Source organism: Rhinolophus sinicus, chromosome 3 (assembly GCF_057876585.1).
Source record: "Rhinolophus sinicus isolate RSI-liver-muscle chromosome 3, RSI-T2T, whole genome shotgun sequence".
Taxonomy (NCBI): Eukaryota; Metazoa; Chordata; class Mammalia; order Chiroptera; family Rhinolophidae; genus Rhinolophus; species Rhinolophus sinicus.
In genome coordinates, this window is record NC_142503.1 from 89,835,400 (window position 1) to 89,856,492 (window position 21,093).

The 21,093-nt window shown below is 44.8% G+C and overlaps 1 protein-coding gene across 3 annotated transcripts; it reads left to right on the plus strand.

Annotated features, from left to right (window-relative positions):
* Positions 1-7,454: 7,454 nt before the first annotated feature.
* ZSCAN25 (zinc finger and SCAN domain containing 25) lies at positions 7,455-19,181 on the plus strand. 3 transcript variants are annotated; one of them, XM_019718354.3, is made up of 6 exons: positions 7,455-7,835; positions 9,966-10,382; positions 11,247-11,448; positions 12,031-12,122; positions 13,443-13,566; positions 17,424-19,181. In XM_019718354.3, the coding sequence occupies exons 1-6, from the start codon at positions 7,539-7,541 to the stop codon at positions 18,254-18,256; spliced, it is 1,965 nt and encodes a 654-aa protein (XP_019573913.2). In that variant the 5' UTR covers positions 7,455-7,538; the 3' UTR covers positions 18,257-19,181. The 3 variants fall into 3 exon arrangements, with proteins under 3 accessions (XP_019573913.2, XP_074184610.1, XP_019573914.1); XM_074328509.2 differs by lacking the exon at positions 9,966-10,382 and having other exon boundaries at positions 7,458-7,835; XM_019718355.3 differs by lacking the exon at positions 7,455-7,835 and having other exon boundaries at positions 10,156-10,386.
* Positions 19,182-21,093: the final 1,912 nt, after the last annotated feature.

Sequence of the window (21,093 nt, forward strand, 5' to 3'; positions counted from 1 at the left end):
CCACTAGCGCCAGAAGCCTTCTGAGTACACCTCTAATGTACCCCCTTAACATTCCTGATGGTGCTTACAGACTGGGGAGCACTCAGCCTCCAGCTAGGATGGGTGTAGCTAGGAAGTACAAATGCTTTGGGACAGTGGGGAGGCCAAACGGTGGGTGATTCAAGACCCTTCATCTCAACAATACAAAGGAACAGTGCCTCCCCACTTCTCTCTCTAAAGAACACATATGTGGAAAAGCTCTTAGAACTTCATGTAATTTTAAAAACAAATGCAGGGAGCTGTGTATATCTATCTGGAGAGGAGATATGATGGACATGGCTAGGGCAAGTGGGCTCTGTTGGGACTGTTAGTGTTTATTAAAGGTTGACCTTGTGTACTGCACCATGGGGGTATCAGAATCAATTCCTGTTCTCCGGAGGCTCACACCCAAGCAGAGGAGCTAAGACATACACACCTGAAAGATAGCCAGTAGGTGTTTTAATTATAATTTTTCTCCAAAAGGTATCTTGGGAGTTTCTTATAGGGATATGGTGACAACCATCTCACTTTTCCTCCTAAAAAATCCATATAGGAACTATGATTGTCAGTGAAACTAGGAATAGAGAAAACCTACAAACTCTAAAATATGTAATTGTGGCCCAAACAACCCTAAACCAGTAGAATCAGTATGGGAAGCCACAACTGGAAAAATGGCATGGTGGACACAGTGGGGCTGGGTCAGAAAATACACAGGGATTCTAGTGGTGGCAAATTCTCCAAGTCATCAGCAAATATTAACCTTTAGATGTCTGTGAAGGACTCACCATGAGAGGGAATGGCTATGAATAGGATAGAGAAGAAACATGAGCATGTGTGTTGGGGAGGCAGAGAAGGCATAGGAAGTTCATGGGAGTCTTTAAAGGGAAAGATTTAAGAAAACACTACTTGGGCCGGCCCGGTGGCTCAGGCGGTTAGAGCTCCGTGCTCCTAACTCCGAAGGCTGCCGGTTCGATTCCCACATGGGCCAGTGGGCTCTCAACCACAAGGTTGCCAGTTCAATTCCTCGAGTCCCGCAAGGGATGGTGGGCTCTGCCCCCTGCAACTAAGATTGAACACGGCACCTTGAGCTGAGCTGCCTCCCGGATGGCTCAGTTGTTGGTTGGAGCGCGGGCTCTCAACCACAAGGTTGCCAGTTCAATTCCTCGAGTCCCGCAAGGGACGGTGGGCAGCGCCCCCTGCAACTAAAATTGAACACGGCACCTTGAGCTGAGCTGCCGCTGAGCTCCCGGATGGCTCAGTTGGTTAGAGCCTGTCCTCTCAACCACAAGGTTGCCGGTTCGACTCCCGCAAGGGATGGTGGGCTGTGCCCCCTGCAACTAGCAACGGCAACTGGACCTGGAGCTGAGCTGCGCCCTCCACAACTAAGACTGAAAGAACAACAACTTGAAGCTGAACAGAACCCTCCACAACTAAGACTGAAAGGACAACAATTTGACCATTGTTCCCCAATAAAGTCCTGTTCCCCTTCCCCCAATAAAAAAATAAATAAATAAAATCTTTAAAAAAAAAAAAAAAAAAAAAAAAGAAAACACTACTTGTAAAACAGAGGAGACCACCTTGGAAGGCAGATGACAGTTACCCTTAGCATCAATGACTGGTGGAGAATGGAAGGAAGGAGAAGAAGAAGGTAGTGACTGGTCATATAAGCCCTACTGAACTGTTAGGATAGAAAAATCAGAGGAATCCTGGCTACACGGGAACTATGTATTAAAGAAAGTTTTCCTCAATGTAACAATTGAAGAAAAAGCCCTCGCATTGAGAAACTGGGAACATTCTGCTTACCTGACTCATTTTCCACAGTATCCTTCTCCAAATAGGTGGTCCAGGAATATCAAACTCATTCAAATAAAACAGTAAAACAGATATCAATGCAAGTGTATTATAGGAAAACGCAGAAAGAGAACCAAAAGTCTGGATATGAAAAAGCTCACCAGAAAAGTGTTGCCACAAAGTAGAGGAAAATTATAATTCAACATTCCAAGATAAATTAAAAAACATAAGCAATTGCAGCTAGGAAAAAAAAAAGCACAACAACCACAAATCAGAATTATAGATACTTAGAGAAGAAATGTCCTGACAACAGAAGGTGAAGGCCAGATGATGGGGAAACAGGAACTGATAGAATTATAGAAAGAACTGGAAAGAGTCAGAAATGAAGACTAAATTATGAGAAGCACCAGGGAGAATGGATACCAGAAAAGTAAGACATAAAGGATTAAGAATAAAAGTGAAGAAAATGAAATAAAAGGATTAGAAAGTAAAAGCTATAAAATATAGATAAAAGAGATCCAATATACATAAAATTGGAGACCCTAAGGAATAAAAATGAAATAAAGGAAGAGAACAAATATTTAAAACTAAAATTCAAGAAAACTTTACTAAAATAAAGTTCCTTTCTATTAAAAAGGTGTAACATTTTCGTGGGAAAATTTATACAAAATGGTCAACTCCTTCCATGATGGGGCAGTGCTTTGTTTTCTACTGGAATAGATACTCTGGAACACAGCACTGTCCCATCATGGAAGGCCTGGAGCTGCTACTTCCTTTACGCACAAATACTGGCTTACAATGTGAAATTATTAGACATGCAAAAAAGTGACTGACAAGGGGGAAAAAAAACAATAGAAGCAGATGCAATGATGACCCAAATATTGGGGTTAGCAAACACAAACTTTATAATAACTACTATTAAACTATTACTGTGTTAAAAACTTAGAAGAAATGCAAAATGTTCAAAAAATTGAGACAACTATACTGAAATGCCATTTCCTGCAATACATTCTGTTGGCTAAGCTGTGGGGAAACGGGCTGTCATGCAGCAAATGGAAGTGCAAAATGGTATAACCTGTATTGAGGGGAATCTAGTAATACCTACAAAACTGAAGAAGCATTAATGCTTTAACCCAATATTTTCAATTTAAGAATATGCCTGCACATAGATTTTAAAATGATGTGGGTGCAAGGTATTAACTGCTGCAGCATTAGTAATAAATGATTAGCAGCACCTCAAATGTCCATCAACAGGTGACATGTTAAATTGTTACATGCATACCAGCTTTAAAAAAAAAAGAAAGATGTCTAGGTACTGATTTAGAACAATTTCTAGGGCATATTACATGTTAAAAAGCAAGGTATCTAGTGTACTTCCTTTTGTGTGGGAAACGGAGAGAAGATAGGGGAAATATATGAATATTAGTATTTGCAAATAAACATTTGAAGGCCATACAGTAAACTAATAAATCTTCAGAGGGGGAAATTAGGGAATGGGACGGGTGGAGCAGATAGAGATAGGAGCAATAATTCTGTGAAACTTGTTGTATGATTTTGACTCTTGAATCATATAAATGTACCTATTCAAAAATTCATATTAAATCTCAAAGGGTAAGTTGGGTAACATTAGTCAAATATTCAAAACTGTGCAAACCAGCACTTTCAACATCTCTACCTTCATTTCTGTAGTTGATGCTAAAACAACTTTTACATCAGCCATTTTACTTTGTCCTGCTAAAGATAGGCCTGATATAATTCTACGCATACAGTTAATGAAGAACCCAAGAGGCGAGTATTTACTCCAATGCCAGGCCTGACACCCCAGGGCCTCCAATGTTCAGTACAAGGTTTTTAAAATTTTAAATTTTTAACTAAACTCTGCTGCCTCTTCTGTTTCTTCTCCATGGTAATGACAACTCCCCTTCTCCACCATTTCTGTATTTCACTCAATACCCTCATCGCTTTTCTCAGATAATTTTCTTCCTTCTCCTTCTGCCCCTCTGTCACTTTCTCGTTCCCTTCTTCCCTTTCCCCCTTCTTATTTCCCAGGCCCTCACAATGCTCTCAATTCACATAGTACCATGTTCTTCACTAGAAAAACAAACACCTTCATTTGCTCACCTTCCTGAAATCTGTCTCCTTTTGGACGACACCATTTCCTTTGGTTATAGTCCTATCTCTCAGGAGAAGAGCATGAGGTCAGAATGTGGCTGGTTTCTTTTGCAGTTTTCAGATGACTGTTTATAATTTTTCTTCAAAATTTTCCTCTTTAAACCATGCGAAAGAAGAGCCAGTGATGTAGAAAAGCTCTTCCAAATATAAAAGATATTATAAAACTGCAGTAATTAAAACAATGTGTCAGGTCCTGACACAGGATATAGATACACTACAGAATAGAATAAGAGTCCAAACATAGAGCCAATTTGACATAGGAATATAATACTTGATAAAACTGACCTTTTAAATCAATAAGGAAAAATAGATCCTTCAATAGTATTGAGGAAAGCTTGCTAGAATTTTGGGGAAAAAAAAGGGAGAGGCTAGATTTGTATTTTTTTTTCTTTGACCAGATGCATTTCAGACAAAACTAAGATTTCAACTTAACAATAAAACCATAAATATATTGGAAGGGCACGTGGGGGATTTAAAAAATCATCTTGGAGTATGGAAGGCACAAAACAGAAGATTAAAAAAAGAAAGATCAACTTGAATTCATAAAACAATGTTGCAATGCATGAACTTCTATTAAGAAAGACAAAATACATTTTAGGAAAATAATAGGAATAGGAAAATAATTGCAAAACATTTGAGAAAGGGCTAACTTCCTTAATGTGAAAAAAACAAAAAACAAAACTCATATATCAATGAGAGATAACAGAAACAGAGGAAAGGAAAAAAATAGCCAGTTTACAGAAAAAGAAATACAAGTAATTAACGAAGGTAGGAATAATGATTGACTTCACTCATAATTAATAAATGCAAATAAAAATTGGAATACATTTATTTCCCTTATCATATTGGCAAAAAATGAAAAAGTTTGATAACGTCCAGTATTAATGAAATTGTGGGGAAACGAATGTTATCCCCCGCGTTTGTGTGAGTAGAAACTGGTGCAGCCTCTTTGCAGGATAATTTGGCAACAAAAGCTGATAAAATTCAAAATGCACATAACTTTTAGACCCAGCAATGTACAGGAATTCATCCTCGATTTATTTGCAAAGTGCACAAGGAATTATGTATAACAATGTTCATTCCAGATTTCTGGTAAATCCTAAGTCTGGAAACAACCTAAATGTCCACCAATAAGCTTCTTAAGTCAGGGGAAATACATGCAAAGAAATACTGTGCAGCCGGTAAAAAGAATGAAGTAGATATCAATATGTGAAGGTTTGGAAAGATATATTGTTTAGTGAATAAAAGCAAAGTGCAGAACAGAATATAGCATGATTATGTTTATGAGAAACAGAAAGCATATACATTTTACACCTAGCTTGCCTGTATCATTTCTGGAAAAATTTCTGAAACTTGCTTCACAGCCTCATCCTCATCCCCGATTCCTCAGCTTCTTGTTTTTCTTGGTGGTTTCCATCCCTCCTCTCTGCTTAGCTGGACTCCATCCATGGTCACTCAGTACAACCTTCTCCCACCAGAGCCCTCCTTCCATCTGGCTTGGCATTCTTTATAAATCATTGTGACAAAACCCCAATATTGGATTAATCCGGCTGTTTATTTTCTGCAGATCTGCCCCCAGATTGTACAAACAATTGTGTGGATTGATTCTGTCACTTGTTGTTTTGTTTTCTTTTCAATCTCACATTGGGTGTTCAGTGTTGCTTGACAATCTTTCCATTCACCCAATTGTTTTCTTACTTCATTCCTCACAACAGATATTCCAATTTTTTGCTCCATCATTTAAGCTCCAAACCTATCACTGTTCCTTGCACTCTCAGCAGATAACATCACTGAGAAGAGGCCAAGAATGAATTCCTGAAACATCTCTCTAGAATAATTTTAAAATAATCTGCTTTAGAAGTCAGCAAACTAAACCCCTTATGTCAAATCCAGCCCTGGCTATGAGCTAAAAATGGTTCTTTTAGGATTGTGAAAAATGAAGAATATTCAACAGACTATGTGTCCTGTAAAGCATAGGATAGTTACTACCTGACCCTTTATGGAAAAAGTTTGCTGAGCTCTGACCTAGATCATCACCCATTTTCCTTTTCTTCCCAATTCAGAGTAACCCCTTTCTCCTCTCCAAGGCTGACCTAGAAACCTGTGATCTGATCCAATCTCCTTCTGCCTCTTCCAGAATGCCCTCTTTCCTGTGTCTTCTCCACAGCGAGCTGAAGAATGCTTTTTTTTATATCGCTAAGTATGTAGTGCAGTTTTCCCAAATTGTCTGAGCCAATCAGGCAGATTCTCTTGGTCTTAGATGGTTTAAGTTCCAGTCTCATCCCTCTTGGATGTGAGTGCATGTTTGTGAATGGAGGCTATCCAACACTATTTCCAAGACGCATTGTTAATGTCATTTGTAATACAAAAGAATCTGAGCTCCTGTGAGCCCAGCTGGACCTGGCCCTGTGGCATGGTGTAAGATTAAGGACCCAATGTTCTCTCTTTCCAGATGACCAACCAATTGCCTCCTGCCGTGCTGGGTGGACTGCGGGGCCTCTGGTCCTGCTCCCCACATAAGCACGCAGGATATGGCTAGGCCAAAAAGGAACACCCAGGGAGCCATAGATAGGGGAGTCATATCACTATATTCTCTCTGGTGGTGGGGGAGACACACGGCAGTAGTAGCCACACATTTCCTGCCAACCAACCAACCAATCATCACAGCATGGCAGTTACATCAGTAGCCAACTGGCTAACCGGTTACAGCTGATGGCCAACCAATCACAGTTGATGATCATTCACTACTCCAGCCAGCACCTCCCCAGGCGAGGCAGAGATCCTGGAAACTGCTCTCTGGGACTCTGTCCCCACACCTCCTTTTAAAAAGTTCATTCTTATCTTACTGGTGTGAAATGTGGCCTTTGTCATTTACTAAATTACTCCATCTTCTCTTTCATCCTCCAGATCCAATCAGTCCTCAAAACTTGCCAATTTTACTTCCCAAATAGGTTTCATATCTACACCCTCCTTGCAATTGCCAGTTTCACCAACTACCCCAGTTCAGTCTCTGGCTGTTATTCTCCTGAATTGCATTATTTAGCCACATTTTACTCCGACAGTCAGTCTTCTTATCTTCCCACTTTCTTCCCTCCCTTCTTGTTCAGTTTTTCCGGCAGGGTTCTCAGCAGCATCTTTCTAAAATCTGTTCTCTTCCGCATTTAAACCGTTCCCTTGCCTTTAGGTTACCTTCCGAAATACCTAATTTAACTGTCTGCTCCTGTGGCTCTGATGGTGCGGGAATGCCGTTAATGCCTCCCCACTACCTGGGCTCCTCGTGCTCCCTCGGCTGGGGACATTTACCTCATTTTTTGCTACACCCTTCAAATCTGAGCTCAGGTGCAGGCTCCTCCTGGAAGCCTTCTTTGACTCCTCCCCACGCCACCTCCCTCCTACCGGGGTCGAGGCCCCTCTTTTGTGAACCTATAATATTCAATGCTCCCCTCCGTCATCTTCGGCCCCTACGCCTCGTACAAAGAGCACCGAGGCGCGCGGAATGAACACGTGTTGACCCACTGGTCTCTAAAGGCCCTTGAGAGAGGCGCCGTGCCCGATATATGTCTGGAGAGTCCTTCCACAGAGGGAAAACAGGTGCAAAGGCATGGGCGTACAAAGGAGCTTGCCAACCGAGAGCCTCAAGGGTGCAGGTAGCCCTGGAAAAAGCTTCTCGCGGTCCCGCGCACGCTCGGGAACAGTCCCCGGGGACGAGCGACCACCGAGACGCCCCGACCTCCGAAAGTCCTAGAGAGGAAACGGAAGGTGCCCTTTCCTTACGCACCTGTCTGACAGCGTCCGCGGCCCATTTCCGGTCCACCGAGGGCAGTGGCGACCCCGGCGCGGGTGCGGGGCAGCGGGTGAGAGCCGGGTTGGGGCCGCGCGGCGCGGCGGGGTGTCGGTGGTCGGGGTGCCGGGGCTGGGCTGTGGTGCAGCTCCGGGCATCGGCTGCGGCAGGACTTACGCTGCGGACGGCGCGCCTCCTTGGAGCCGTCTCCGGCGGCACCGAGGCCTGGACGCCCGGGACCCGGGGAATAGGGGGCGGGGCGTCCGCGAGAGGCTCAGGTAGGAGCGAGCGAGGCTGATCCCGCCTGGCCAGGGTTAGCCTAACGTAGAGGTGTCCACGCACCCGAGACCTTGAACCAAAGTGGAACTCTTTGAAAAGTCAAAGTAGTTATTTTAGAGCCAGCGTAGGACATTCATTTAACTAATAGCAATGGAGACTTCTCTTTATCAGATTCAGGGATAAAAGATGAGTGAGGAGCTTTCTTGTGTTCAGGGATTCTGGTAGACAGAGACACATTGGTAAACATTTGCACTATAGTGGGATACATGTAATAGCTAGAAGGTCATGACACAGCCATCTCAATTGATGCACGAGAGAAACGAATAGACTGAAAATGTAAAATAGGTTTAAGAAGGGTAGATAAAATACACAAACACCTAATAGAATATTAAGAGAAGCTTCGGAGGTGCCTTCTGCCAGTTGCTCATTCTCTGCTCCATTTAGAGTGCTCTCCCTGCCCCCCAAAGCTGAGCTCCTTACCCACTTTTTTGGACTTCCAGGTGTGTCTCCCCAGCCTAGGTCACCTCCCTGTCCCCCCCCCCCCCACCCCCCACTCTCGGGGAATTAAATAGTGTTCATTCTCCATTCTAGTACAAGCCTCTTTTTTTCTCATGAGCACTTGAACCTACATTTCCTTTTCCCTTTTTGGCTTCCCATATTTCTCATCTAAACCATATATATATATATGTTGGTAGGCTGACCTTGGCCCCCCATCTCACCTCTTACATCTTCAGCTTCTTCATCTGAAAAGTAGGGGAAGTAGTGCTCACCAAACAGAATTGTTGTAAGTATTAAATGAGACTATGTGTGTTCACATGCTTTCTAAACGGTAAAGCCTACACGAGTTAGAAATCTTTTGATCAGTTATAATAATGGTATATATGTTGCTCTGTTTGTTTTAGGTTGCACATACATCCAAACCACTAGCAAATCTGTTGGGTTTACCTCCAAAATGTCTTGGCTTTGTCTGCTGCTTTGCCGCCATCCTGATCTAAGCCTTAATCATCTCCTGGTTGGACCACCATCACTGCTCCTTCTCTTCTTTTCCCCTCTAATCTGTTCTTGACATACTGCATGCAAAGTGACCTTTGTAAAACATGTAGCTCCCCACGAAAATAAGAAGTAAGTGCAAAACCCATAAATCTTACTGTGGTCCAGGCCCTGAATAATTTGGTTTCTGCCCGTCTGTACCACCACTTCTCATGTAGCTCTGTCCATTCGCTCTGCTGAAGTCGCACTGCACTTTGGCTTGGTATCCGACATGCAGAGTAATTTCTAGCCTCAAAGCTTTTGTCTGGAATGCTCTTTGAATGACTGGCGCATTCTTATCCTTTGGTCTCAGCCTAAGTATCATCTCTTCAGAAAAGCTTTCTCGAAGTTGTTTGTCCCCCATCAACAGAGCACCTTACTTGTTTCCTTTCTAGAACTTATCCCCATTTATAATTTTAATTTATTTGCTTACATTTTTTTTTTCTGTCTGCTGTACTAGTATATGAGTTTCAAAGGGAAATACCTTGTCTATCTTGTTCTCTATTGTATTTCTAGTTTCTGTGGGCCTGGCATATGTATGTGTTCACTGTATATTTCCTTTAGTGTTGGAAGAGTGTGCCCTGGTGACCAAATTATCACCTATCTTGCAGTCTCCCATTGTAGTGTTATTTCCCTAATGTTTTCTCCCTAAAGGTATTTGTGGGTCTAAGCTAAAACCTATACATTTTGTATTTACTCTCTGCCCATATTAGGTGGTTAGCAAATACTGAATTGATTGACATAGTTTTCAGGATTGACATAGTTCAGTTTTTTGAAAATGTCTCATAGAAGATAATTACCATGTTCTCCAGCAGAATATTCCTTGATGTAGAAACAACTGGGATCGACTGATCTTTCAGTCTCACTTATGCTCATTGTCTGGTCTTCCCAACAGACCATCAGTCTTCTGGGTGGGAGTGTGAAGATGCTTAAAGAGCGTCCAGGGATGGCGGAAGATCCTCAGCAGCAGATGGGTGTTCCTGTGGTAAAACTGGAGAAAGAGTTGCCATGGGGCAGGGGAAGGGAGGACGCTAGTCCTGAGACTTTTCGGCTGAGGTTTCGGCAGTTCCGCTACCAGGAGGCAGCTGGTCCCCAGGAAGCCCTCAGGGAACTCCAGGAGCTCTGTCGCCAGTGGCTGAGGCCCGAGCTGCACACCAAGGAGCAGATCCTGGAGCTGCTGGTGCTGGAGCAGTTCCTCACCATCCTGCCCCGGGAGTTCTATGCCTGGATTCGGGAGCACGGCCTGGAGAGTGGCAAGGCCCTGGTGGCCATGGTGGAGGACTTCACAGAGAGAGCACTGGAGGCCAAGGCGGTGGGTGAGAAGGGGTCTCAGGTCTTACTTGTTGGTGTGGGAAGGGGAGACTTAAAGAATTGAAAAGTTTGAGGAAGCAGTGGGAGTGGATGAGGTGCAGAACCTCCCTCCTCGGCTCCTAGACTCTCTGCGGTACTTCTTTGTGGGGCAGTGGAGTTTTCAGCAAGAAAAGCCATTCCCGAGGCTTCTGTTTTGGTCATCAGGGCAGAGGCCTGGCCATAGTTCCCTTGTGGGCCTCAGGCCCAAATAAGGCAGTTGTGATGGATTTCAAGGTCCCTCCTAGACCCATTCCTCCTTGGGCAGAGCTGCGTGTGGGACTGCAGGAAAGTCCACTTGGAGAATATTCTCATTGCACCTCACATGCTTCCTTGAGACTCTGGCCATATCTCTGTCACTTTCTGACACAGTCACCTGCATGTTGGCTGGAAACGAAGAGAACAACTTTTTCTCGCTCGCTAATTCGCTGAACAATCGAGGCTTTGTGTTTTTACTTTCAGCATCTGTAACTAGGGAATTTTTTTTTTTCCTCGTCGTGAGCGTGTTGGGCTAAAATTCTCAATAGGACAATATTTAGGCTCTCTGTGATATTATTCGTGGTGGAATTTGATCTGTATTGAGGCAGACAGAAGGGACCCTGTAAAACATCATGGACTCATAAGAGTTGCTCAGAGCCTGAAAAAGGGAGTTCAGCTTCCCTTTCACCTTCTCACTGATGTCCTGGCGGGGAGCTGAGCCGGCTAATCCTTCCTACCCCCTGTGGCTGGAATGGTCCTTTTCTTGTCTGTCCTTTTAGGTTTAAATTCAACTCACTTCATAACAGTCTTTCCAGGCCTCATTCTAATAGGTGTTGGTGACTGTTTTTAGGTGCCATGCCACATGCAGGCAGAGCAGGAGGAGACGGCACTTTGCAGAGGCCCTTGGGAACCAGGTATGCACCTGGGGCCAGTGGAGGTCAAGCCTGAGTGGGGGATGCCCCATGGGGAAGGAGTCCAAGGCCTAGACCAAGGCACCGAGGAGCAGCTCAATCAGGACCCGGGAGCTGGGACGCAGGCCTTCCAGGAGCAGGGTAAGACGCGAACAGTAAGGAATTAAGGGCACAGGACATGGCGCTTTGTATGCTCCCCTCATCTTTTCCTTTACAAACCGAGCAACCGATACATTGTTACCTGCGAGGTGTAATTCTGAGCTTTCTTGGCTACTTCTTTGACTTTAGTAGGAAACAGATGAAGTGAAATTGTTTTCTACACCTCAACTCTCTGATTTCTGAGGGGATAGCTGGGACTGTGCTCGCTTGTCATTCTCCTTTCTCTCACATCCCTTCTGGAAACCACCAGGAAATACGCAGCTGACACACTTTTTAACTAGGCAGACAGACCATATCCCTAAAAGGAATGTATGACTTTATTGTGTTACTGAATCTCAGAGGGGGTTATTCCCAGGGTAGGGAGCATGATTAACCCTGAACGGACAGGGCATATTGGGTTGGGACCATCTCCCAGCTGAGAACAGGGTAAGCTACACCCAAACCCCTCTCTGTCTGGAGTCTCCTGTGGTTCCTGGGGTTCTGTGTGTCAGGCAGTGAATAGCTTTGAATGGGCTAAGTGCAAGGCAGCGCTAATCCTGCTCACGCTTTTTTCCCCATGCTCAGCTCTGCCAGTTCTTCAGGCTGGTCCTGGCCTCCCCCCAGTGAACACCAGAGACCAAGAGATGGCAGCAGGATTCCTTACTGCTGGATCCCAGGTGAGCTGTGCCTCTGTCCTTCCATTGATCATGGTGTTGCTTTGAGTGAGGTTTACTTGCCCCAAGGTTTCTCTTCACAGCAGAGCTCCATCCACAGAGTTGAATTAGTCTACGTTTCTTGTTCCAGTGGACATGACAGCCTTGTTCTCTCCACTTTACCCTCCTCACTTGTTAATTTGAATCGAGCTTATACCTTAGGCTCCAGGCTAAGGCTCTACTCACTCGTTGGTACTACTTTTTGATTTTTTTTTATTAATCCAGTATTTCTCTCTTAATTGTGAGAAGGAAGAGGAATTGTTGACAGAAACCCCATAGGTGTGATGTAGGGTGAGGTGGTTGGCTAGGAGAGCAGTCACCCTTTCTAGATAGTCTTCATGGGTCCTTCTGCTGCTGCTCTTCCTCTGCACCTCCCGTCCCCCCACATCTGCAGAAGGAAATGACTTATGGTTGGGGCTCCCAGGACTCTACTGAGCAGAGTGGCTGCCTGGCCCCTACTCTGGCCACACCCGGAGTTTTGGCCTTCTTTGCACTTCTTAGCCTGCCATGAGTGGGGGAACTAGAGCACAGATGGGGTACTCCTGCCCCAGTGTAAGTCTCTTCCGTGAGATGCTGAGCGTTACCAGGGAGGTGGACGGTTTCCAGTGTGGCACCTTTCTGAAGGGCACAATGGGTCTTAAAGTGTGAGTCTTAAACTGAAGAGTTTCTTGTAGAAAAAAGTGTCATTTAGCAGAAAAAAGGAAGTGAGTCAAGTCTGATCTAGCTAAAGCAGTATTGGGCAAGGTTTCATGCCTGCGTCATTTCTTATTCCTGTTTTCTTAGGATGGGGTTTGGAGGAAATGCAAAATGGAAGCATGTTTTAATTTGGTCAGATCTTCATAATAGTTCTTCATGGTTTTGTGAATAAAACATTTATTTTAACATGGCAATGTTAAAACAGGGCTTACACAAATGTTTACTTATCTCTGAGGGAAAATCAGTTCAAAATGAGGGGATAAATAGCAGCTTCCAGTTTTGATCAAGCTTGAGGATTTGGTGGAGGTGATTTATAATAAAAGTAGAAATGAGATGCTGTGGTTGTTAGATACAAGCTAAGCGTGCAGCAGAGACTCAGAAATAAAGTGGCTCAAACAAGTCCATTACTCTTTGTGGTTACACCGTCAAAAGGTAGGTGTTTCTGCTCCCAAGGCCATCTAGGGACCCTGGTTCCTTCCATCTCACTCTGTTCTGCCCTAGAGTGTCGTCCCCTGTGGTCTCTCTCCTTTTGAACTGCTCCTACTTCAGGATTCTTTCTTGATCCATAGACCTCTCCTGTTGTTTCAGGGCTTGGGACCATTTAAAGATATTGCTCTGGCCTTCCCAGAGGAGTGGAGGCACGTGACCCCAGCTCAGATAGACTGCTTTGGGGAGTACGTGGAACCACAGGACTGTGGGGCCTCACCTCCAGGTAAGATTGTTTCCATCCCACAGGTAAGAGACTGAGGTGTGTGGAAGCTACAGTCAGGGTTCTTGCCCTTGCTCCAGATTTCAGAATCTGGTGCTATACTGACAAAGCAAGGGGGCTTCATGGCAGACGAGGAAATGGGACCAAGGCAAGAGCATGGATCAAGGAGGTGAGAACTAGCTAGGTGCATTCCTGTGTCAGGAGAGGAGTGGACAAGGGGCAAGAAGACGTGAGGTAATTATTCTGGCTGTGATGAGACAGGTCCGTCATTAGGACTTCCCGAGCACCTAGTCTGTGTCCGTGATTGAAGGGTACCATGCTTGAGAGCAGGAGAAAAGCAGCAAAGGATTGATTCTCTGATTGCGTTCATTCAGCAGGTGTTTACTGAGTGTCCTCTGTATGCAGGCGCCACATGTAGCTTTGTGTTGAGGCAGGACTAACGTAGTGAAGCCTTTGTAGCCTGCAGTGAGTGTAGAGGGCATGAGGACACACAGTAGGATTTTAGAGACAGGAGGGGTTGGTGTGGGCCTGTGTCACAGAACAAGCACACCCTCCATTGGACCTGTCTCACATGAGGTGGGAGCTGGGAGGACTTGGCCGTCACACACATGAAAGGAGCTCAGAGGAGGAGGACCAGCAGGAGAAAAGAGGAGGGAAGTGCAGGGCGAAGGCCCTGCTGGGAAAGCCAGCACAGGGCACTGCAGGGGTTTGGGGCTGCCAGAGTGAAGAGCAGTGTGGAAAGTCTCTGTGGGCTGAATGGGGAGGTGAGCGAGGAGAGGAAATACACGTGGTTGGGAATGGCCTTCTCCTTCATTCCCTCAAATTCTTTTCTTTTTTATTAACTTCTTTGTAAGTTATGTACTGACCGCTCATATGCCCTGACCCCAGGTGGCCTTTTTTCGTCTTGAAATATTTTGAGGGATGAGTGAGAGTGTCATTGTACTTCCTCCAGGACATGAGAGAACCCATCCTGACTCCACCACTTCCTAACTGTGACCTTGGGCATCTTACTTGACCTTTTCAGCTCTGAGTTTCCTTAGTTGTAAAATGGGGATATTCATAGAACACTGTCTCATGGAGTGGTGAGGATTTAATGAGATAATAAATCTAAGCATTTGGCAAGCATGGTAGTGCTAGATATTTTTATTGGTTGTGTAAGTATTATTAAGTGATTCCTTTATGAGTCAGTCAGCATTCATTCAGTTATACACTCCAGAATTTTTATTTGGCATTTACTATGTGGCCAGCACCCTGCTAGTCACTATGAAGAGTTAAAAATAAAGGCACTTGCCTCTACAGTTCTATAAGTCTGATGAAGAGCCCACGTGCCTGTAATTATGGAGTGGGCGAGCGGAGGGGGCTCAGGAGACCTGGGTCCGGTACAAGGTTATCACACCATGAGAAAGAGAGGTAAGACTGCTCTGATGGCAGAGGATGTGGAAACCCTCAGAGATAACTGCACAGCACGAGCTCGTGCAGTGTGCCCCAGACGCAAGTGCCATCATTGCAGTGTCTTAATGCCCCTCAGCGGTGTACCTCTGCCAGTGGTGACACTCTGTGGGGGAAGGATTCTGCTCTCCCGTTCCCAGAGGATTTTTGCACCCTCCTGGCCATTTCTGACTGTTCTAGAGACTCTGCTGTATGTTTGTCCTCTTACTCACTCATTGTTTCAGAACCGAAGCACTTCCCTAAGCATTTCTGCTGAGGTTGGGTGAGGTGAAGTTCTGTTTCCCAGGCCTACCATCTGCTGGCCATCGCAGCCTTTAGCCTTCCTCAACATATTTCAAGATGAAAAAAGGCCACGTGGGGTCAGGACATATGAGTGGTCAGTACATACAAAGAAGTTATTAAAGGAAAAGAAGAGAATTTGAGGGAACGAAGGAGAGGGCCATTCCCAACCATGTGTCTTTTCTTCTCCCCACTTTCCTCTCCAGCCCACAGAGACTTTCCGCACTGCTCTTCACTCTGGCAGCCCCCAAGCCCCCGCAGTGCCCTGTGCTGGCTCTTGCATTGACAGCTGTGTGAGAAAATAAAATTCTGTAATATGTAGCACATATTTGCATTTCTTCAAGGTCCATTTAAGGTTTATGCATTGCATATCATTTTAATTTTACTATTCATAATACCTCAAAACTGGAAACTACCCAAGTGAACATCAGTCAGATTAATAAATAGGATGGAATATATTCTTACAGTGTAATACTATACACCAGTGAAAAAGAATGTAGTGTAGCTACAGCTACATACCATGATATGGTGAATGTCACAAGCGTAATACTATTAAAGCCACAAACAATGTGTGAATCAATTACATGAAATTCAAGAACCGACAAAAGTACTTTATGGTGATGAAATTCTGGATAGCATGTTACCCTGAGGGCAGGATATAGTCACTGGTGGGGATGGGAGAGGATTTCTGGGCACTGGTAGTGTCTCTTGAACTGGATGCTGATGACATGGTTGGTTGTGTTCATTATGAAAAGTCTTTGAGCGCCACATTTGGTTTTGTACTCTTTTACCTTCATGAAGTTTATAAAAGAGTGTATCAGAGATGATAGCTGTGTGCTTTATATTTTGATCAGATCAGGAAACACGTAATGTCTGTTTTCTTTTTCTCTTAATGATCTTGCCTGAAAGGACTCCTTTCCTCTTTACGCACCACTTACCATTTCTCTCTTGGCTTCTTTGCTTCCTAGTACAGTTTTTACCTTTTTTTTTATCTCCCTCTTTCTTTTGTTTTTCCATAAACCACTGTTCTGTTAACTTAGAGAGTGTAAGCGGGATTAGAGGAAGGGCTTCTAGAAGGGGTAAGGCATTTCAGTAACATCCACAGGCATTTCGATCTTAATAGAGATGGTAACGTAGAGGTGGCCTGTACAAAAACGTCACGGACAGACTGGGTTCATTTGTCCATCCAGCAGTCATTAAGCATTTTTCCTGAGTCAGCCCCTGTGCCAGGCCCCAGGAGAAGCAGATCAGTAAATAAAACAAGGCTGGGCGGAGGGAGCCACATGAGCAGGGACAGCAAGCTGAACAGGTAAATGGAGGCTGTGGAGAACTGCAGGTAGTAGTTGATTCCTGGAACAGGCTTATAATCACTGAGGAAGGCAAACATTTGGATGGATGTAAAGTAGCATTTACAACAAGGTCACATATAAGTAAGTGCAAAATAAACAGCACTGATTGAATACATATGTGCTGAAGAGATCGAAAATACAAGCATAATCAGGGTGTGTTTCTTAGAGGAAATCAGTGAGTTAGATTTTGAAGGAAATACAGGAGTCTGAATTGGAAAGTTAATTGGGAAGACATTAAAATTTGGCAGACTGTTCTATAAGAAGGCATGGAGTTTGTCTTAGCTTGGGACTGAGTGATTTAAGCAAGAGACTTTTATTTCTCATAGTTCTGGAGGCAGGGAAGTCCAAGATCAAGGTGCTAGCAGATCCATTGTCTGCTGAGGGCCTTTTTCTTGGCTTGACATATCCTCACATGGCAGAGGCGGGATGGGGAGAGATCTGTGTCTTCCTTATAAGGACACGGATCCCAGCATGGGCGCAGCGGTCGTCTTCGTGGCCTTACTTATTTGCCAAAGGCTCTACTTCCTAATAGCATTTCTTTGGGGTTTAGGGCTTTAACCTATGAATTTGAGGGGAAGGGGGGGTCACAAGCATTCAGTCCGTGACAGAGATGGAAAGAAGTAAAGGAAAATCTGACTTTAGGGTCAGTGGAAGTAAAATATAGAGGTTTCTGGTCAATGGAAAGAAGGAATTGTTAATGGGACATGCTTAGAAGCCATGTTCTAACGTAAATTTACTGTCATAGCTGCTACAGAATCAATCTGTATCTCCTTTGTCCTGTAGACATTGGGAGCAAGGAAAAGGAGGCCAAAACCCAGCCAACAGACCTCAAGGGGGCGCTTGCTCAGGGGACGTCAGAGAGGTTTGGGGAAGCTGCTCTCCAGAGCCCTGAGCTTGGAAGAAGCTGTGAGCAGGAGTCCGGCAGCTCTGTGGGAAACATGCCAGGGCCGCTTCCTCCCCAGCATGGCGTCCTTCCCCTGCCCGATGACCTCAAGACGCACAGCTCCTTCTGGAAACCTTTTCAGTGCCCTGAGTGTGGAAAAGGCTTCAGTCGGAGCTCAAATCTCGTTAGACACCAGCGAACCCATGAAGAAGAGAAATCCTATGGCTGCGTTGAGTGTGGGAAAGGGTTCACTCTGAGAGAGTACCTCATGAAGCACCAGAGAACCCACCTAGGAAAGAGACCCTATGTGTGCAGCGAGTGCTGGAAAACCTTCAGTCAGAGGCACCACCTTGAGGTCCACCAGCGGAGCCACACGGGGGAGAAGCCCTACAAGTGTGGGGACTGCTGGAAAAGCTTCAGCCGGAGACAGCATCTTCAGGTGCATCGGAGGACACACACTGGGGAAAAGCCCTACACCTGCGAGTGCGGCAAGAGCTTCAGCAGGAACGCTAACCTGGCAGTGCACCGGCGAGCCCACACTGGCGAGAAGCCCTACGGGTGCCAGGTGTGTGGCAAACGGTTCAGCAAAGGGGAGCGGCTGGTCAGACACCAGCGGATCCACACCGGGGAGAAGCCCTACCACTGCCCTGCCTGTGGGAGGAGCTTCAACCAGAGGTCCATCCTCAACCGGCACCAGAAAACTCAGCATCGCCAGGAGATCGCAGTGCAGTAAGCGTGCCCCGGGCACATGCATCCTTTTTGCTAATGGAAGATGCTGGAGACAGTGGGACCTTCCAGCACCATCAAGTGGAGGGAGACCTCACTGGAGGATGTCATTCATGTTTACTCACTGAAGCGCTTTGGAGGGAGCCTTGAGGGGTGATGGGGTGCAGAAAGGCACTTTGACCCATTTGCTTCCACTTGTTCAAAAGGAAAAGGGCAAGGCCTGGTTTATTTTGAGTTTCCAGAGAGCATAGCTTCTCACATCTCTTAGACAAGTGGTGCTAACAATTTTTCTTACCGTCTTTTGGGGAAATGATATCCTGAGTTTTGGTTCAGGTTGAGGTTTTTCTCCTGTAGTGGGATGTTCATATCCGCCTCCTGAGCAAGTCTGATAGTCAAGGCAAAATTTTGTCAATGTTGGCAGCTGAACCTAATTTTTCTGAGGTCTGTGTCCTGCCTGCAAGGATACAGACTGTCTCCCTTCCTCTCCCACTCTCTTTTCCATTTAACAAATATTTATTGAACACCTGCTATAGGCCTGGCGCTGGGGAGACAGTGGTATTCTTCCTCCCCGAGCTGGTGACTTAGCACTGGAAGCACACGTGGAGCCTTCATTATCGTGTTCGGTTACGTTTGTGGTGAGTGCTGTGAGAGGATGTTCTTGTGCCCACCCAGCCTGCCTGCCTGCTCGCGTGCTGGATCTTTCCCTTCCTAGTTGGGGTCACCCAGGGAGCCTCATTTACTTGTAGCCCCCTTTGTAACCTTCTACACTCATCTGTAAAGCTTCCCCATTCCATTCCTTATACTGTAACAACTGTCCATACATCTATTAGGAAATTAATATTTTGTTATTGATCAACTGAATAAACATGAGACTATTTTTAAAAACATTCAGTTCTGTATAAAGATCTAATTAAATGAATCTGAAGGGTGAACTAGTATTAATATTGTCTATTTGATGGCACTTTAGAGTATATAAAATGCTTTTCTCTGTATTTTCACTTGATTCATTCCACACATGTTTCTTGAGGCCCAACAATATGCCAGGAACTCTTCTCGGTGCTCGAGATGTCAGTGAATAAAACATAAAATGGGGAGAACCCCTGACCTTGTGCAGCTCACATTTTAGTGAATGTATTTGATCGTCAGAACCACCCAAGGTGGGACCTGTGGATGCTCCCATGAACCCTCTGGACCTGGGACCTGAGTCTGACCTTGGTCCTGTCAGCTTCTTGCCCTGAGATGCCTTTGCCACTTACCTTTTGTTACTGAATAATCTCCGTCCTCAGTGCATCCAGATCTTTGTCATCTGAGAGGTGCTGGGGTCCTGAATGCCAACTGGAGATGACGAGGTGGTAGCAGTCTGTTGTGCATGAGTGCCAAATAAAGTGTTTGCAGGCATTTGAAAAAGCGCATTTCCTTAAAATGAGAAGATGCAGTGTTTGTAACTGTTTAAGCTTTCTTATATTATTTTGACGTCACTAAAGGGTTTCCTTTCTGTTTGAAATCTGGAGCCTGCATAGCTCGCTCGCATGGACTGCACTGCAGGGTTGTAATGCTGCGCCTCTGAACGCCGGCTGCTGAGTGAGTCTTTTGACAGTGTACTGTAAATCGGTTTATTTTTTGACAGCGTACTATAATTGCAAGATGTGATTTGTCTCATGATGCTTCTTAATACATATTCCTTTACTGGTTCCCCCCCACCCCCATTTTCTATTGTAAATAAGATAAATGGTAATGACTTTAACACAAATAGTTGCATTACTCAGTCCATGTTGGAACACATTATTCTATCACCTGTTATTGGTACGTAGCCATGGTGTTTAATTTGGATTTAGCACATGACCTCCTGGCCTCGCAGGTGTCCCCGCGAGGCTGCACTAACCGGAACGTATCTGAGACGGCCACTCTCTGAGGTGCTGGGCTGCTGCTACTTCTCAGCAACATTGAGGTTCAGATGTAAAATCAGCCTTTATTCCCACTTCCCAGACAAGCCTGGCAAAGTTTATGGCCTCCTGGCAGCCAAAGCCAATGGAAGGCTTTTTCTATTTTTTTTCTTTCTTTTTTTAAAACACTTTTTTTAAAAGTAAAATTTATTGGGGTGACAATGGTTAGTAAAATTACGGAAGGCTTTTTCTAAGCCTCTGGCTTCTCGTCTGGAGGGCCTGGGGGCTGACCTGGCCTGAGTTTGGCTTTCTCTGAGAAGTCTGTGTTACAAAGCAGGGCGGGAGCATGGGGCCATCCAGGGCTGGGAGTTGCTCATTCTTTCTGTTTACCTGAATTAAATTGGAGATTCTCTTTGATTATGCGCTGAGCCAAACAGGGCCCTGGGTTTTCAGCCGGTTGGACTCTCTTAAGAGAAGCTTTAGTGGGAGCCGGGCCTTGCTGTCTTTCCCACTTGGGCTCCCTTGCCTGCTTGGAGACCGAAGATGATGGAGGGTACCTCACAATGCCTCAGAAAAGAATTTTTTCCATGGAACTACAGTAGCCTTATTTTTTTATATCTAGTCAAGTGTCAAATATTTTCTGTATTTTTCTATTTAGAGGTTTTTTGTAATAGAAAAGTTAAAACATATGTAAATGAATCCTCATGTGTTCATTCAACCTGAACCATTATAAACTCAGCTAATTTCCTTCATCTCTACCCTGTCCTCCCCATATTCCTCCCTCACTGAAGTTTTGAAGCAAATCCCAAACGTTGTTTATAAATATTTCAGTGTGTACCTCTGAAAGGTAAGGACTCTAAAAAAAATAACCACACTACTATTATACCTAAAAAATGCACAGTTCCTTAATTCCCAATTAATATTTTTTTAAAAACCCACATACTTTTTAGAAGCTTCTTTA